At 58.5% G+C, this 17,947-nt stretch overlaps 1 protein-coding gene across 1 annotated transcript in view; it reads right to left on the bottom strand.

Annotated features, from left to right (window-relative positions):
* The window catches only part of NDUFS2 (NADH:ubiquinone oxidoreductase core subunit S2), a gene marked incomplete in the record, with an annotated part of 23,762 nt that overhangs the window by 5,141 nt on the left and 674 nt on the right, over positions 1-17,947 (bottom strand). The window contains 11 exon segments of the mRNA XM_034756629.1: positions 949-1,032; positions 1,830-1,925; positions 3,302-3,431; positions 3,882-4,001; positions 4,601-4,686; positions 5,517-5,594; positions 6,501-6,575; positions 7,447-7,559; positions 8,472-8,592; positions 11,790-11,980; positions 15,487-15,590. Coding sequence (XP_034612520.1) covers positions 949-1,032; positions 1,830-1,925; positions 3,302-3,431; positions 3,882-4,001; positions 4,601-4,686; positions 5,517-5,594; positions 6,501-6,575; positions 7,447-7,559; positions 8,472-8,592; positions 11,790-11,980; positions 15,487-15,590 — 1,198 coding nt within the window.

The following is a 17,947-nucleotide window of genomic DNA, read 5'->3' as shown; positions in this document are numbered from 1 at the left end:
GAAAGTTCACCAGGCACATGTGTCTTGAGCCTCAACAGCCGGCGCCCGGGGCGTGTCCCTACGGCCTCCCCCGCCCCGCCTACAGCCACCGCCTCTCATGGCAGGTGGGACTGGGGCTGCACATGTAGGGCCTGAATCTCAACCCCAGGCTGGGACCCGGCGTTTCCTGCTCCTTGGCCAAGAGCAGATCCTTCCAGCCCCGGGGCTGCGCAGGACCCCAGTGATCAACGTCCCCCAGCCCAGGACCCCTAGGTGAAGCCTGTACCAACCTCGTCCCCATGAGGGCCCAGCCGCCCTCCACAGCAATGGGGCCCAGTGAGCATTGCCCCCCAGAGCCAGGCTGGAGCTACTCAGCAACAGACCCAGCTGTGCAGGCTGCACCTGGCCAGCAGCTCCACTAGCCACAGGCAAAGCCAGAAGCCCAGGGCTGGCCCTGTGCCCAGTGCAGCCCCTTGGCAGGCTGAGCGGCGGCTGCCCACACTTCCCTTTTCTGTGCCAGGTGCCTTAGGAGCAGCTCGGGGCCCAGCGCAGGGGACGCGATCCACAAGGATGGGCAGAGCGCAGATCGTGCTGGGCACCTAGCGCCGAGCTACTGCTCACAGCCGCTCCCTGTGCAACGCGGGGAGCCAGAGAGTCCCAGCAGATCCCTAAAGCGACACACACCCAGGACGGTCCCAACAGCACCCCTAAAGCAAGACACCCCATCCCCTCCCCCCAGACTGTCCCAACAGCACCCCTAAAGCGAGACACCCCATCCCCTCCCCCCAGACTGTCCCAACAGCACCCCTAAGCGAGACACCCCATCCCTTCCCCCCAGACTGCCCCCGTGGCGCCCCTAAGCGAGACACCCCATCCCCTCCCCTAGACTCTCCCAGCAGCACCCCTAAAGTGAGAACCTCCCCTTTTCCAGACTACCCCGGCAGCCCCCATCCTCAGGGACTCTCTTACCAGGTGAGCGAAGCCAGGCGCCTTAATCTTGCAGCGGTAGGGGCGGCTGCTGCCGTCGGAGACCAGGTACACACCGAACTCGCCCTACAGGACGGAGTAGGGAGTTGGCGATGCAAGCAGAGACTCTGCAGCCCTCACATAGCCAGACGGCAGCACTGGGCACAGGTGCCCAAGGTGGGGTAGCATTTGGTGCCCCACTCCCTGCAGACAGGCCTGCCCCTTCTCCCTGGGTCTTCTCCCATAGGGCCTCCCCCTGCACCTGCTGGGTTGGGTAAGGCAAGCCTATCCCCGCTGCAGCATGAAAGGGGGGGTCCACATGGGCACAAGGCAGCTGGCACAAAGGATTCTGGGACACAACCGAACCCAGCAGCTCTTCACATGACTGAGCAGAACCAGGGACACACGCGGGGCAAAGGGGCAGGAGGGGAGCAGCTTGGGTTGGGCCTGTCAATGAGCGCCCGGCACAGCCCCCAGGATCCCATCTGCAGCCTACACCCAGAGCTGCCCCAGACACATCCCTGGGAATCTGGCCCAGTGGTGCCTCCCGGGGCAGCTGGGGCCAATGGAACATCACCAGCACAATCACCAGCCAGTGGCAACTGTCCTCTAGTACTAGCCCGTTCCCACGGGCAGTGCCAGCAACGGCCAGCCAGGCTCCGGCTGACTGGCAGGGGCAGCAGCTCTAATGCACCCCCAGGAGCTCAGCCATCTCCCATGGTTTGTAGTGGCACTGGAACATGCCCCCGCCCCCACAGGGCATCGGCCCATAGCCAGGGCTACACCAGGGCACAGCCAGGGGGACCGTGACTCCACTGCCCCCTGTGAGGGAGGAGAGCGCCCAGGGCATAGGCAAAGGGTTGTACGCCCCGCCAACCGGGTACCTTTGGGGCTTCGATGGCCGTGTACGTGGCTCCGGGAGGCACCTGGTAGCCCTCTGTGTATAGCTTGAAGTGATGGATCAGCGACTCCATGGAGGTCTGCGCAGAAGGGAATTCAGAGTCAGACAGGCGGCCTGGACCGTCCCAGCCCTTGGCTACAGACTCAGCAATATACGGAGCGAACATTTCCACGGGTCCTCACCCCAGCGCAGACACACGGCCCCCAGCAGGAAGGACAGCCGCTCTGGGGCGCCGCAGCAGCCTGCCAGACCCAGGCCTGGAGCCAGGGCTCCGCCACTGACTCACAGCGCAACACTGGCCCAGTCACTTGGCTTCTCTGCAACTTGCTTCCCCTCCTCCAGATTCCCCAGCCCTGCCGCCGTGCGTATCGCTACTCACTACCCAGCAACTCTGGGCAGGAAGTGACCAGGAATGCAGTTCCCAGCCCTGGGTGCGGGGCCAGCACCCCTCCTCCTCCATCCCCAGGTGCCGGGTCTTTAGTGACGAGGGGTCAGGGCCCCCATCTTGGGTCCCATCCAGGTAAAGACATTTCTTCCCCTGTGGGCAACAGCTCCCCTGACCTGCCCCCGTCCCTGGCTGTTACCAGGGGCCCCAAATCAAAGGCAGTTTCCATCTGGATTGTGGTATTGTGGTAGGACTAGAGCAGCCCCATGGCTGCACAGAGCAAGAGGCCCCAGGCTGAACTCACACGCCAGACGCAGGGTGGGAAAAGGAAGGGCTGTTCTCCCCCTGTTGCAGATAGGGAAACTGAAGCACTCAGAGGGCTAGCGACACCCCAGGGTCACCCAGGTCAAGTGCTGGTCACAAGCCCATCTTCCGTCTCATCATCCTCAGTGACTCATATTGTGGCAGCACCTGAGAGCCGAGCCCAGCCCAGCCACTGATGTGCCAGGTGCTGTACAACCTGGAACCTGCTAGCCAAACAGCACTTTCATTTGCATGCTCTCCGAGCACCCGCAGAGCTCGGCACTCCTTTGCAAAGCGGAGTCACGCTACAGGAACAAGGGGAAACAGGAATCGCCCATGGCCAGCAGCCGCACGTGGCTTGCAGCCGTCTTCGCCCACCCAGCTTGGCAGGGATGCCAGAGACCCAGGACGCTGTCACCCTTACAGGGCTGCTGGCCCACTCCCCTTCCAAAGGAACCCCCCTCGGAGAACGGCACGAGAGAGCAGCACCACTGTTCTCCAGCTGGGCTGCAGCCCTGTGCCCCCTCCAGTGAGGCCAGCACCGTGCCCACGGAGGGAAGCGTTACAGTTGAGCCTAGATGTCAGGCGTCCGGACTCTTCAGGGCATCCACCCTCCCCCGAAGGCAGGAGCCCTGCCCCGCAGTCCTCAGCTCTGACACGAGCCCCTCCTCCCCTGAGGCTGGGACAGGCTACAGCACACGTTCGAGATGCTTGTTCCCTCCCCGAGAGTCGAGGCCCCAGGAGCGGGAGGCCCAGCGTTCCTTTACCTTCATCTCCGATCTCTTGGGAGGAGAGACTTTGGCATCATCCACTTTGATCTCCCCCTCGGGCATCTTGTTGAGACTCTGCAGGATGATGCGGAGCGACTGGCGCATCTCCTCCACCCGGCACAGGTACCTGCCGCAGGAGCCGGGGGAGCAGGCTTAGCCCAGGCAATTCCAGCCCACCGGGGGCCAGGCAGGACTGATTGGAACCCTGGGCACCGCACGGAGGAGGCTGCTTGGCTCGAGCCACGCCCAGCCTGGCAGGCGACGCCCAGCTCTGCTGGACTGTCTGTGGAAAGGATGCTCAGGGCCCCGTCGGCCCGCGAAGGGAGCTGCTGTCACATGGCTCAGGCCACGGAGAGGCTGCAGAACAGACAGACGCCTCGGGGGGGGGGGAAGGAGTGAGTCTGAGAATGGTTCCTGTGCTGCAAGGGCAGCCTTCAGGCGTGTCCCTGAGCAATGAGCACCTCCCACGGGACACGGCCCTCCCGGGGGTTCCCCCCCCCCCCCGGAGAACTCAGCATGGGACACGGCCCTCCCCGGAGCACCACCCTCTTCCCCTCCCCCCAAACATGGAAGGCACCTGTCATAGCAGTCGCCCCGCGATCCAACTGGAACGTCAAACTCCACCTGGTCGTACACGTCGTAGGGCTGGGTTTTGCGGAGATCCCACTGGATTCCAGAGCCACGGAGCATCACCCCACTGGGAAGGGCAGAGAGGGGTTAGCCGAGCAGTGGGGCCCAGGCTGTGGCTCCACCCCACCCAGGATCCTGGCCTGGCAGTGGCCAGCCCCAGAGATGGCTGAGGAAAGCGTAACCCCCTTCCAGGGGCCATTCCCAAATCCGCTGCCAGGGGAAGTTTCTCCCTTAGCTTGGGCACTTGGGATCAGTCTACCTGGCAAGAGCTTCAGACGCTGATTAAACCGCATTCCCCCCCCCCACCCAGGCCACTATTAGCCCATCACTGCTGGGGAAACCGAGGAACAGCGAGGGGGCAGGGGCAGAGTCAGGTACAGATCTCAGGAGTCTGCTCTCCTGGCTCTAGCCACTAGGTGGCGCTGCCGAAGGGAAAACCACAAGCAAGGTATAGTGTGACAGTAGTGCGACTTCCTTCCCAGACCAGGGACATTTCCTCACGCGCCCACGCCCGGGACTCTCACTGCTTTCGACACCATCAACCTTCCACTGACAGGCCGGCCCATAGGAGAGGGGACAGAGCGCATACAGACCTCATCGTCCCGGGATGCTCCCACCCCCATTCCGGCCTGAGTTACAACACGTTACCCTGGGAAAGGATCATACCTAAAACCGTAATTGAGAGCCTCCTCTGCGGTTACGACTCCAATGTCAACCGTGCGATTCTTCCAGATCCGATTGTTAGTGAGCATCTGCCAGGGGACAGGGAGTGAACACCAGGAAACGCCACCCAGCACTCATTCCAAACACTCGGCCCTGGCTGCTCACGGGCACACGTACGATACAGCACCCGGGCACCCCAAGCACCCAGAGGCATTTCACCCCACGTATATACCCTCCCCATCACTGGAATGCAGCTAGCTCTGGAGTGGAACACAGCAGATGTTAACAGACCATGAGCACTTCACACTCTGCACCTCCCTCGATTTCCCCTGCAGCTGGAGACAGGATTCTGCTTTTCCTGCTCTTGATGGTGATGTAATGACAGGGGTTTGACCTTGCCTAGGACACCAGAATCAACACCTTGACTAAGGAAGAGTGCCATGGGATGGTCAAGCGGAGCAGCCCAGCCGCCGGGCATAGCGCCTCCACACACAGCGGGGCCTGCTAAGAATTTAGCTCTGCCATCAGCCTCCCTGCCCCCAGGCACACAGATTTGCTCACCCTTGTAAAAGCGCACCCCACCCTGTGCTCCCTTCGCGCCTATATTAGCTGCTCCCTAGAAGGAAAACTTATCTGGATCATCTGAGCAGCCACTGGGGGCTGGATCAGTCGACAAAGACCTGGCAGAGGCTGCAGGGACCGATCCCACGTTGGCCTAACCCAGGGTGGGAGATGGGATGGAATGCACAAAACCATTCTCAAACCCTGAGACATGCGGACTCATGGGGCTGGAGGGGACACAGGATTTCTACGTTCCCAGGTCCCAAACAGGGGTCCCCTCCCTGGGGAACAGCAGGGGCTGACTGCAGAGAACAATTCCATCCCCAGTTCACACGGCGACTCATCCTGGAAGCCGCACCTCTTCCAACTCGTCGATCCGGATGGAGAAGTTCTTGGTGAACTCGTAAATATCATCCATCAGCCCCAGGGGCAGGTCCTGTGGGGGGGGGGGGGGGGGGGGGGGGGGCAAAGGGGGTTAGCACAGGGAGAATCTGAGCTCTTCCTGCAGCACATATGTGTGCATGTGGGGCAGGGCTGGGGGGAAGATGACACACACACTCTTGGAGAACTCGGGGGGAATCACTCAGCACCCAAGGAACAGGAGGCCTCAGGGTTGCTGCCAAGTCTGAGAAGTGCTGACAAGGCCCCAGCCATTCCCCACCTTCCCCTGCTGCCTGGCTCGGAGTATCAAGGGACAGAGGAGCCCAGGGTGAGATCCTACCTTGACCTGACCAGCTGCAGGCCCTATGACACCAGTTTGTGGGGAAAGTTAACCTCCGGCTCAGGGCTATGGGCGTGAAACACTCAGCTGCCAGAGTCACATTGTGCCATCTTGTCTGAGCGCTGAGCATCTCCAGCCGGCCGCTTTACAGGCCCTCCATGGTGGGGAAAGGGGATCCTCCCTTGGGGGCCTCTCTCTCAGGGGGGCAGAAGGGGGACGCAGCCCCTCCCCGAATAGGGCTCCTGGCAGTGGCAGGGCTGGCAAGAAGCCCTCCCGAGAGGCCAGCATTGCTCTCAGCAGACCGGACTGGACCGGGACAAGGAAGTGCCACTACTGAAGAAAGGGGGAGGGGCTTGGGTGCCCATGCCCAACCCGGCACAAGCTCCTTCTGAGGCTCTGCCCACCCCAGCTCCCCCTGAGCAGCTGCAGACAGGAGGCTGGGAGCCAGATCCCTTCGTGAGCTGCAGAGGGCGCTGTGGTCCACAGACAAGGGTCTGCGGCCATACCTAGACCTCACGCTGTAGCAGCCAATCAGGCCTCCCACACGAGGGAGGCGGACGCAGCTCTGTATGGACCAGGGCAGCGCAGTGCTAGAGGAGAGCTGCACGCTGCTGGCTGTACCTGGTGCACCCCGCCTGGCCGGACGTAGGCCGCATGCATCCGGGCCCCAGAGACCCGCTCGTAGAATTCAAACATCTGCAGGGGACAGAAAGAGCACTGCTCACCCACATGCCCAGCACCCGGGGGGCACAGAGCACGAGCAAACCAGGTTGGCTGTCCAGCCTTAAAGTGCCCCCCCAGCCCTGGGGTGATCCCAGCTCTGCAGGATCCACCCCACGGAGCACCCCAGAGATGCTGTTCCCGGGGGCATGGGGAGCAGCCAACGGCTCTCGCTGCCAATGCCCTGGCATGGGCCGGTCACACCCCGGAAGGACCCCGTCCCAGGGCCTGTTTGGTGAACTAGGAAGCACCAGAGTGTTCCACAGAAGGAGGAAATGAGTCAGTCTATCCAGGGCTGCCAGCTGAGCCCCAGCCAGCGCCAAGCAGGGCCAGGGAGCCAGGCAGAAGAGCAGCCCGGGGAAGCACCGTAACGGAGGAAGACAAAGCAGGAGACATGGGGCCTGTGTAATGTACCCCTGGCCTTTGGCACAGAGCTGCTTAGCCACCAATGGCAGAGCTAGCAGCTGATTCATGGGCAACGCCATCTGACTCAGGCTGCTGTCAGCACACGCCCCTTGGGCCAAGGGGGAATTCCTCCCTGGGCCAATCACCCCGCTCCAGATCTGGGGCCTTTGGCGCTGCCTGGGACTGAGCTCCAGGGGTCCCTGGTGACACCGGGCGTTACCTTCCCCGGCTGGGCCAGGAAAATCTCCACCCACCTTAGACAGCACTGGCCTGTTAGCTGCATTTTGGGGCTAGGCACTGGCTGAGGAGGCACGTGCCGTGGCCCACTCAAAGAGACAGGATGCTGGAGCAGAGGGGCCGTCAACTTGTTGGCTTCTGGCTGCCCTGCCCTTCTCCCGCGATGGAGCTGCTGGCTCCGGTTCGAGCCAGCTGTGGGGTTTACCTTCTCTCTCTCCTCGAACATCCAGAAGAAGGGGGTCATGGCCCCAATGTCCAGAGCGTGGGTGGTGAGAGCCATGATGTGATTCAGAAGCCGCGTGAGCTCCCCAAAGAGAACTGGGGGTGGGAGGGAAGAGAGAGCCCCAGTCAGAGAGAGACGGGCAGGCAGGCAGCGTGCGCCCGACATACCCGTGCGCACGGGGAAGGGGCAGGCGGGCAGCGCGCGCCCGACACACCCGTGCTCACGGGGAAGGGGCAGGCGGGCAGCGCGCGCCCGACACACCCGTGCTCACGGGGAAGGGGCAGGCGGGCAGCGCGCGCCCGACACACCCGTGCCCACGGGGAAGGGGAAGTGCCAGCCGAGGGCTCAGCCCTTCGCAGGCCCAGGGCAGGTCTGTCTTTAGGAAGGACGCAGCAGCAGGAGGCAGGTGCCCAACCCATTGCAGCAAGAAGCCTCCCCCACCTTTCCCCTCCCCCTCTCTCTCCAGTGCCCTCTTCTGGCCTAATTCAGAACAGCACCAAGGGGCTCTGAGGGGCTGGGCACTGGGAGCAGGGGAGGGGTATGAAGGGAGGAGATTCACCCAAGCTCAGAGGGTGCCGAGAGGCTTCTCCTCCCTCAACCCCCACACCTGACGCCCACCAGAGGGAGAGAGAAAGCCGGGGACCCCAGGGCAGTGTTGGGCGCGGGACCCCCAGTTGCTAAAATAGTCTCAAGCGTCTTGCTCCCTCAGTGCATTATGGGTGATGGGCTCTGGCTAGAAGCACCAGGGCATAAGCCAACTACTGACTGGCAGCTCCTATGCTCCTAGCGAGGGCGCAGCCGGCTACCTGGACAAACAAACGGGCATTGGCCTTGGAGACCCCCTGCCAGGGTGCCAGCTAGAAAGCATAGGACAGGAACAATAGGGAGGGGCATATGGAGGAGGATTGGGGAGGGGCTGACTGTCTTCGGGACCCGGCTCCACAGAGCCAAGGCAGCCAACATGAGCTTGGGAAGGGGACACAGGTCAAGAGGAGGGGAACACTCACCTCGGATCCACTGAGCCCTCAGGGGTGGAGTGATGTTTAGCAGCTTCTCCACCGCCAGGGAGTAGGCCTGTTCATTGCACATCATGGACACGTAGTCGAGCCGATCGAAATACGGCAAAGCCTGCGACAGAGAACAGGCTGCAAACCCCCATCCGGCACGTGGCAGGACCACTGCCTGCAGACAGCCTGGCGCTGGGAACACACCAACCCTCGCGGGGCCAGTTACAAAGTGGGGATCCCTTCACCCATCCCTGAGCAGAGGAACCGCACCCAGTGCCACTGTCCCAGAGCAGGGGAGGAGCCCAGCAGCCAGCTAGAATTGCAGGGGTGCTGGGGTCATTCCAGCCACCCCGAGATGAGATTGGACAAGGGCACTTGAGTCAGCACCCTGGCCTTGCAAAATACGCAGAGCACCAGCAGCAGACAGGACTCAATTTCACATCTCGTCGAAAGGCAGCCCGGTGCCTCGGGCACTGCTTCAGCGCTGAGAGGGGAGAGCGCTCCCCGTGGACTCGCCATCACCAGGGCTAGCAGGGAGTCACCCACCCAAGGCCCAACTCTGCTTAGCCACAAGACCCGGCACAATCAAAGTAACATACGTGCAGGTCTGCCACCCTGGGAGTCTAAGAGCAGCCCCACTGCGCACAGGGAGGGCCCAGCCTAAAGCCTACATCAGTGGTCCCCAAACTTTTCCTCTCACATCCCTCTTACGAGTAACAGAATGTATTCACACACCCCCATTCTCCCGGACCAGGAGCAGAACTGGCAGCGGGGCCCAGGCGCCGGCCCACAGAGCAAGGGCCACAGCCCAGCCGGGGCTGGAGCAGAGCTAGGGGAAGAGTGGGGCTGGGTGGCACCCCCTCTCTGCTCCCTTGTGGGGGCTGGCATGGGCCTCACCGCGCACACACCCCTGGACGTTCCTCCACATCCCCCTAAGGGGGAGGGCCCCACAGTTTGAGAACCGCTGGCCTAGACAGTTGGAAGTTTCTTAGGGCACATGTACCCCGTGTAATTCCTTTGCTGAGATGAGAACCAGAGTACGTGGCTTTGTACCAAGATCAGCGTGAGGGGTTGGAGAGCCCCGGTGCAGGTCTCCCTCAGCCTTAATCTCCAAGGCCAAAGCAGCACCACAGTGAGAAACCCCTGCTCCTCGCCGAACATTTCACAGTCCAAAGGAAGTTACAGTCCAACAAATGACTACAACTCCCAGAAGGCTTTGCTCTCCACATTCTACAGCTTCGTCCTGTTCACCTACAAGTCAATAGCTACAGCTGTGGCCTGCTGAGTTTGGAGCAGACAGAGGAAAGTTCCTGCCCGCCACCGAACCCTAAACTGCCTGCAAGGCCCATGTGAACAGCCTTCCAAGGCTGGTGCCTGGGGGTCAGATCACAATGCTGTGTCTGTGCAGGGCATGCGCGGCACTGCTCGCACACCTAGGCAGCAGCACTCGGATTGCTGTCACTCGGGCAGTGAATCGGCGTCCCCGGCACTACACAGCTGGCGGCTGACCCTCTCCTCTGGACCAGGCGACCACTGAAGATAAAGCGGGGGGAGCGGTGCTGCGGAAGCCACACAGATTCAGTGCTGCCGACGACAGTGATGGCGCCTGACCAGGGCTCTGTGGTGTAAATCAGGAGGAGCTCCGCTGAAGTCAATGCGCCAGCGAGATCTGAATCCATCCTTCCAGCCCCCAGCTGCTGGCCTAGCCCCTGGACAAAGCTGTACTGCACACGCTCTCTGTGCAGCACAGAGGAAGGGAACTGTCAGATCATCTGCACCCCTCGTGTACAGGCAGGGAAACTGAGGCACGGAGGTGTGTCGTGACCTGCCCGAGGAGTCCGTGACAGAACCAGGATCCTGACCCTCATATCCTTCCTCTAGCCCTCAAACACCCCCTCTGAACAGCACTGAGTCAGCGCATGAGGACCTGAAAGTGAAACAGAACCGGCTGGCATGAGGGAAGCACCAGCCCTCAGCAAGCTGAGCAGGGAAGTGAAACTTGGCATGTTTCCCCATGGAGGTAGGAGCTCTGCCCCCGCCCAGAGCCTGGCACAAACACTGGCTAACGCTGATGAGCTGAACAGCGCCCCCAGAACGAATCACCAGCCAAACGGGCCTTCACCATTCACTGTCCACCCCAAGCTGGCTGCCTCCCTGTTCTGACAGAGGGGAGCGCTGCTTCTCAGTCACTCAACGCTCACCCTGGTCCTGCTCCCGCTCTGTGGGCAAACTGGCAGCATGTGCCCGCCTGCCTCCCCCCGACTTACGGGGCACGAGTGGGGACTCGCTCACTGGGAATCGCCTGCCTCCGAAGGCCAGCCAGGCGCTTACGCTCTGTGCCGCTACAGCCAGCTTGGGCCGCCAAGGGAGCGCGTCACTAAGCTGCCTCTGCCTTGGCTGCACGCCCCGAGCGCGTCCAGAGCGCTCTGGCACCCGCAGCTCTGCCTGGCTTCCGCCCCATGTTTACTGGGCTGGATTACTTTAAGTGCTACTTCCCCAGCAGCTAGAAAGGTTACATCTGATCCGGACAGTAAATCAAGGGAGCTCCGTTTACAAGGCCCTAATGCAAAGTCTGGCAGGACACACCATCTTCCCAGCTTCCTCGGAGGCTGCTGACGTCTCTTGTTTAACAAGAGACACACACGTGCGCGTTTTTTTGTCCTGCTTGTGTCAGCCCTTGTTCTTTCCTCCAAGGGGCAGGACCTTGGCGTTCCCTACCGCTGCACCGCCCCGCCCACGGCGCCTGAGGTTCCCAAAGCGTTTTACAAACAGGGATCAGAGCCCATGACCCCAGGTCGGACAGGGCAGTATTTCCCCTTACAGAGAGGGAAACAGACTTGCCCCACAGTGAGTGAACTGGGACTGGAACCCAGGAGTCCTGGCTGCCGCTCGCCTACGCAATCCACTGGACAACACTCTCTCTCTTTAAAGAGACGCTCTGCTTCCTGCTGCTTCCCCCTGCCCCACCCCACCCCAGAGATGCCCCCCAAATACCCCTGCCGCTGAAAGGGACAGGCTGCCCCAGGTCACTCTGCAGTATGGGCAAGGCAGACTACCTCCAGGGCCCCCCGCTCGCCCGCCAGGTGGGGCTAGGTTGGAATGCACTGGGCAGCCGGGACAGCATTGCTGACTGCAGGGCAGGGCTGTGGGGCAGAAGAGCAGGGGGCCCCGAAGTCCTGATTTGGCCTGGGTGCAAAAGCCCTTGGAGCACTGCGGGAGCACACAACGGAGCTGCAGGCCAATGGAGCCCACCACACTGCTGCCCTGGGATTGGGGTGTCCAGGCAGGGACCTGGGGTCACAGTCCCCGCACTGTTACCTGGAGATAGGTCTTGTACTCGATGAGTTTCTCTGTGCCGCGGTGCAGCAGGCCGATGTGGGGGTCGCATTTCTTCACGGTCTCGCCGCTCAGCTCCATGACCAGCCGCAGGACCCCATGGGCGGCTGGGTGCTGGGGCCCGAAGTTCAGCGTGAGGTTGGAGACTCTCTTCTCAGCTGGGGGGTCCTTGTCTGCTCAGGCACGAGGAGAGCAAGAGAGGCCGTGAGATGGCAGGGTGCACCTCCGGATGGGGGAGAGCACTCCAGGGAGACCCACGGCCCTCCTGCCCCACTGCACTAGAAAGGCTGAGCAGGACGAGAGCTCGGGGATGGAAGGAAATTCAGGCCCCACCAGTTCATGCCCCACAGCTGGGAAGCCCTATTCCACCCCTCCCAGCCAGTGGGAGTCCCATCACTTCCCTGGCAAAACTGAGGAGCCTCTCTGTCCAGCAGTTCAGCCTTGCAGAGCACTGGGCTCGTCTACGGGAGCAGCCGCCCCACGCCTGTCGCTCTAAGGCCTCCCTGCTCATCTCACATTACGCAGGGGGTTCGTTTGCTCTCTGGGGAACCCGAGTGAGTGCGCCCCACCGTTTGCTGTGCCCAGCGCGAGCTAATGAGCAGCGAGCCCCCACGCGAGTCCAGAGGCCGGGGGCGCCCGGCTGTGGTGAGGAGGGAGCGAAGAGCACAAGCTGGCTCCCGGCACAGAAGCTCAGCGCTTGCCTTGGAGGGGCAACCCGAGAGGAAGCCTCGTCTGGGCCAAACTGTCCCAAACTTGGCCTTTGCCCAGCAGGGGAGAGGGGGGAATCTTGCAGGCGTCTCATGAAAAAACTGACCACATTTCCCTCTCTGCACGCCTCCTGGGGCTGCTGAAGTGGGGGAATTCCCAACGTGAGCCGCCGTAGCCTGGGCGGAGCTCTGCTCTGCCATGCCAGAAAGCATCACACTGAGCAAGGCTGCACTTCCAAATCCACCCCCCGGGCCTGCAGGCTGCCCCCTAGCTCCTGCCGAGCTCCGAGTAGCCGGCCCTTGGGGGCTTTCCCCTTCCAGCTTGAGTCATTGCTCCTTTGCAGATACACCTCTACCTCGATATAACGCTGTCCTCGGGAGCCAAAAAATCTTACCGCATTATAGGTGAAACTGTGTTATATCGAACTTGCTTTAATCCACCCGAGTGCGCAGCCCCGCCCGCCCCGGAGCACTGCTTTACCATGTTCTATCCGAATTCATGTTATATTGGGTCGCGTTATCTCGGGTAAAGGTGTAGTTCAAGAAGAGTCTCTTTAGCTCAGGTTTCTCTTGGACTCTCGCGACCCGCAGGCACCGCCCCTCGGGGACGATAAACTCCGAGGACAATCGCAACAGCCAAAGCAACTGCACCTCGCTGAGCTCCGTTAGTCGCTGTAGCATTCGCACATCGTGGAATTTCACGAGCTCACCGGCAGAGCCGGCAGCCCCACAGTGACTCAGCACAGGGAAGCTCATGTACATGGTTCCCACAACGGCAGGCCTAGCGCTGCTCACCTGGACACACAGCGCTAAGCCACAGTAACTCCCCCCCACCCCCCAAACACGCGTGAAGAGCAGCAGACTGCTAGGGACAACTCCATAGCCACGCAGCCCATCCGTCACCATCCCCGAATACACCCCCCCACAACAAGCATTCCCCCCAACAGTGTCACACACAGAATGTGCATTCGCCTCTTTCTTCCTTCAGCTGCCAAGATCAGAGCCTTCACAGGAGGGGAGCATGCCCCATAATGCATTCTGCATGGGGGGAGAAATCCCTTCCTGACCATTGCAGCAGTCAGCTCACACCATGACACACTAGTCAGCCGTCCTTAACTCAAATATTATAGGTCAGACGTTAGCCTGCCTAAGACTGATTGTTTTCCAATCCATCGGCAGCACGTCTCAGTGACCGGAAAGACAGCGAATGCGTCCACAGGTCTGCCGGCTACCGAGACACTTGGCTTAAAGGGACAAACCAGCTAAAAATCCCAGTCAGCACTTCACGCAAGTGCCTTTTCCTTGTAACTAGCAGCAGCATGAATTATAGCAAGGGGAAAGTTTCTATCCTGACTTCTTCCCACTGAGGCTCTCCCCCCCACTTCCTGCGTTCAGGATCTTGTTTTCTAATCTCGCACACAATACACTAGGGTTTAGATTTGCAGCTGAGGGATGTTTCATGGACTTTAAGACCAGAAACGACTATTCTGAACATCTAGCCTGACCCGCATACCACAAGCCAGAGAATTTCATTTCATGATTCCTGTGTCCAGCCCATATCTCGGGGTGGAGCTACAAATCTTTTAAAGACAACACCTTAAAGACTTCTCCTGACAGCAAATCCACCAAACCCCTCAGTACATTGTTCCAGTGGCTACCTGCCCTCACTAATAAAGATTTGTGCCTTATTTGTAGTCTGAATTAGTCTAGCTTCAGCTTCCAGCCACTGGATCAAGTTATGCCTTTTTCTGGCAAATTAAAGAGCCATCTTCTATCAGAAACCTCTTCCCCGGGTAGGTGCCTGTAACTGAATAAGTCACCTCTTAACCTTCATTGGATAAACTAACTAGACTGAGCTTTTTTTAGTCTCTCAGGCAGGTTTCCCAGTCAGTGAATCATTCATTGGGATGATTTAGTTGGGGATTGGACTAGGTGACCTCCTGAGGTCCCTTCCAACCCTGATATTCTGGGATTCCTGTGGCTCTTTTCTGAAACCTTTACAATTTGTCAGCAGTTGGTTTGAAGCACGGGCACCAGAATTACACACAGTATCCAGTAATGCCTTTACAGCTAGAGGATCACATAAGCCCTCTTAGCTACCGTATCACACAACTCCTATCCAATTGGTTAGCTACCAGGACACGCACACACCCAACTAACCCAGCCCAACTAGAGCGGAGCGCAATTTTTTTAACCACTTTTTTTTTTGTGGGGGGGGGGGAGATGCAGATTCGGATCAACTGAAACGTTTTGTGAATTTGTGACTCAAACCAATTCCCCCCCACCCCCCAGCATGGCCAGCAAACCCAAACATCAGTTATTCCTACACCCTATTCAGTCACCGCACTCCAGGATGCTGCCTCCCATCCTGTCAGCGTGACCTGCAGTCTCTGCTCGTGTTTGGCTGTGTTAAAACGTAGGTTCAAATCAGCCCATCTTACAAGGCAATCCCTAGCACTCTGTATAACTGACCTGTCCCCATCATCGCTTCATGCACAGAGCAGTTGTGTTTGGGTTTCAGATGCAGCAAAGAGACGTCTCAAACCCCAAATTCTGTTTCCACTTACATTAAAATAAAAGCCATGGAATCATTTCTATAAAAAGGGAGACGCTGGTTACAAAAAAAAAAAAAAAAACACAACAACCAAACCCAGACTTATTTCTTTACCCAGATCACCTTAAACTAAGGAAGCTCCCTCCACGCGGACCACATTTGTTTTCCCGCGATCTCAGCTGGGACAATGTAAGGCCCTGATTCAGCAATACGCTCCGTGAAAATACAGGGGTCCATCTACACAGAGCTCACTACAGGATCAGGCCCAAGAGGGCTCCTCAGCTGCAATCCAGCGATGGGGACTGCACACCCCAGCGGCAGGTTTGGCTCCAAACTTAAAACATGACAACCACCAACACAAGAGCATCCGCATGGTGATGATGCATTTAATGGGGCAGGTGCCTTCGACAGAACTCACCATTCCAGGGAACCACCCACTTCTCATTCTCCTTGGTGGGGTACATGACCACACCTGCAAACTGCTTGGCCCACTCGACATCCGGCTGCCACTGCTTTGAGCCTCTGGACACAGAGATAAGGAAAGGGTGTCAAACCTGCCCATCTCTAGTCTCAGACTCCACGGGCTTTTAAAAGGGTTGTTGCCAGGCAGGTAGGGGAGGAAGGGAGAAGAAGGGGATTGAAAGCGAGACTCTTTCTTGGATGGGTGAGCTTCATCCTGGGGAAGGCAGCGGTTTGGCAGCCCAGGAGCCTATATCTCCGTAGTTTGGGGAGCAGCAGTACAAGCTGCCCACATATTGCTCCCCACCAACCGCCCTCAAACCTGACCGCATGGGGCTTGTCTAAGGATGACGGGAGTTCAGTCTCCATGGCCAACTCAATCCTTGTTCTTGCTTCTCTGCCAATGGGTCAGTTAGCATCAATGGGGAGGGTGACTTTTGTGCCATGCGTAGTCATGCAGTGGGAGCAAGACAGCCTCTCCACTAATTTCATAAACCATCAAAATCCAGACTTGCACTGGCAGGATTTGAACCGGTAACCATGCAGAGAAAGGCTTCATGGCTCATTCCCAAGTGCCTGAGCTACCTAGTCTCCTAGATCAAGCATCATCAGCAAGGAAGTGCACCTGCCCCACAAGCTAGGGAGCTTGTATGACAGCCACCCAGTAGCCGCCCAGTGACAGGAACCAGTCAGGAGCATGGCAGTTTGGTTTCTGCAGTTTCTGGGTCCTGTTTGCAGCAGCTGGAGTAACAAAGTGAACAGCCCCACAGCATGCACGGAGACCTATGGTAAGAGCCCAGTACAGTGTCCTTACTAGGGGGCTGGAGAATGGGTCCCCATGTGGGGAGCTGGCAATGCCCAGGGGGAGGGGAGGAGACAGGGTGAGGAGGGCAATGCCCGGGAGGCAGGGGAAGGATCCCTGAGGAAGAGTAAGATCCCAAGAGAACAGGAGGCAGGGGAGACATTACATTAGCTTTTTCCACATCCAACAACTAGCAGAAGTTACTAGATCGCAGGCCCTGGTTCTCATGGGAGACTTTAATCACCCTTATATCTGCTGGGACAGCAATACAGCGGTGCACGGACAATCCAGGAAGTTTTTGGAAAGTGTAGGGGACAATTTCCTGGTGCAAGTGCTGGAGGAACCAACTAGGGGCAGAGCTCTTCTAGACCTGCTGCTCACAAACCGGGAAGAATTAGCAAGGGAAGTAGAAGTGGATGGGAACCTGGGCGGCAGTGACCATGAGATGGTCGAGTTCAGGATCCTGACACAAGGAAGAAAGGAGAGCAGCAGAATACAGACCCTGGACTTCAGAAATGCAGACTTTGACTCCCTCAGGGAACTGATGGGCAGGATCCCCTGGGAGAATAACATGAGGGGGAAAAGAGTCCAGGAAAGCTGGCTGTATTTTAAAGAATCCTTATCAAGGCTGCAGGAACAAACCATCCTGATGTGTAGAAAGAATAGTAAATATGGCAGGCGACCTGCTTAGCTTAACAGTGAAATCCTTGCTGATCTTAAACGCAAAAAAGAAGCTTACAAGAAGTGGAAGATTGGACAAATGACCAGGGAGGAGTATAAAAATATTGCTGAGGCATGCAGGAGTGAAATCAGGAAGGCCAAATCACACTTGGAGTTGCAGCTAGCAAGAGATGTTAAGAGTAACAAGAAGGGTTTCTTCAGGTATGTTAGCAACAAGAAGAAAGTCAAGGAAAGTGTGGGCCCCTCATTGAATGAGGGAGGCAACCTAGTGACAGAGGATGTGGAAAAAGCTAATGTACTCAATGCTTTTTTTGCCTCTGTCTTCACAAACAAGGTCAGCTCCCAGACTGCTGCACTGGGCAGCACAGTATGGGGAGGAGGTGACCAGCCCTCTGTGGAGAAAGAAGTAGTTCAGGACTATTTAGAAAAACTGGACGAGCACAAGTCCATGGGGCCGGATGCGCTACACCCGAGGGTGCTAAAGGAGTTGGCAGATGTGACTGCAGAACCAATGGACATTATCTTTGAAAACTCATGGCGATTGGGGGAGATCCCGGATGACTGGAAAAAGGCTAATGTAGTGCCCATCTTTAAAAAAGGGAAGGAGGAGGATCCGGGGAACTACAGGCCAGTCAGCCTCACCTCAGTCCCTAGAAAAATCATGGAGCAGGTCCTCAAGGAATCAACTCTGAAGCACTTAGAGGAGAGGAAAGTGATCAGGAACAGTCAGCATGGATTCACCAAGAGCAAGCCATGCCTCACTAACCTAATTGCCTTCTATGAGGAGATAACTGGGTCTGTAGATGAGGGGAAAGCAGTGGATGTGTTATTCCTTGACTTTAGCAAAGCTTTTGATATGGTCTCCCACAGTATTCTTGCCAGCAAGTTAAAGAAGTATGGGCTGGATGAATGGACTATAAGGTGGATAGAAAGCTGG

This window comes from Trachemys scripta, chromosome 24 (genome assembly GCF_013100865.1).
Source record: "Trachemys scripta elegans isolate TJP31775 chromosome 24, CAS_Tse_1.0, whole genome shotgun sequence".
NCBI lineage: Eukaryota > Metazoa > Chordata > Testudines > Emydidae > Trachemys > Trachemys scripta.
This window is presented reverse-complemented; position numbering and strand designations above follow the sequence as displayed.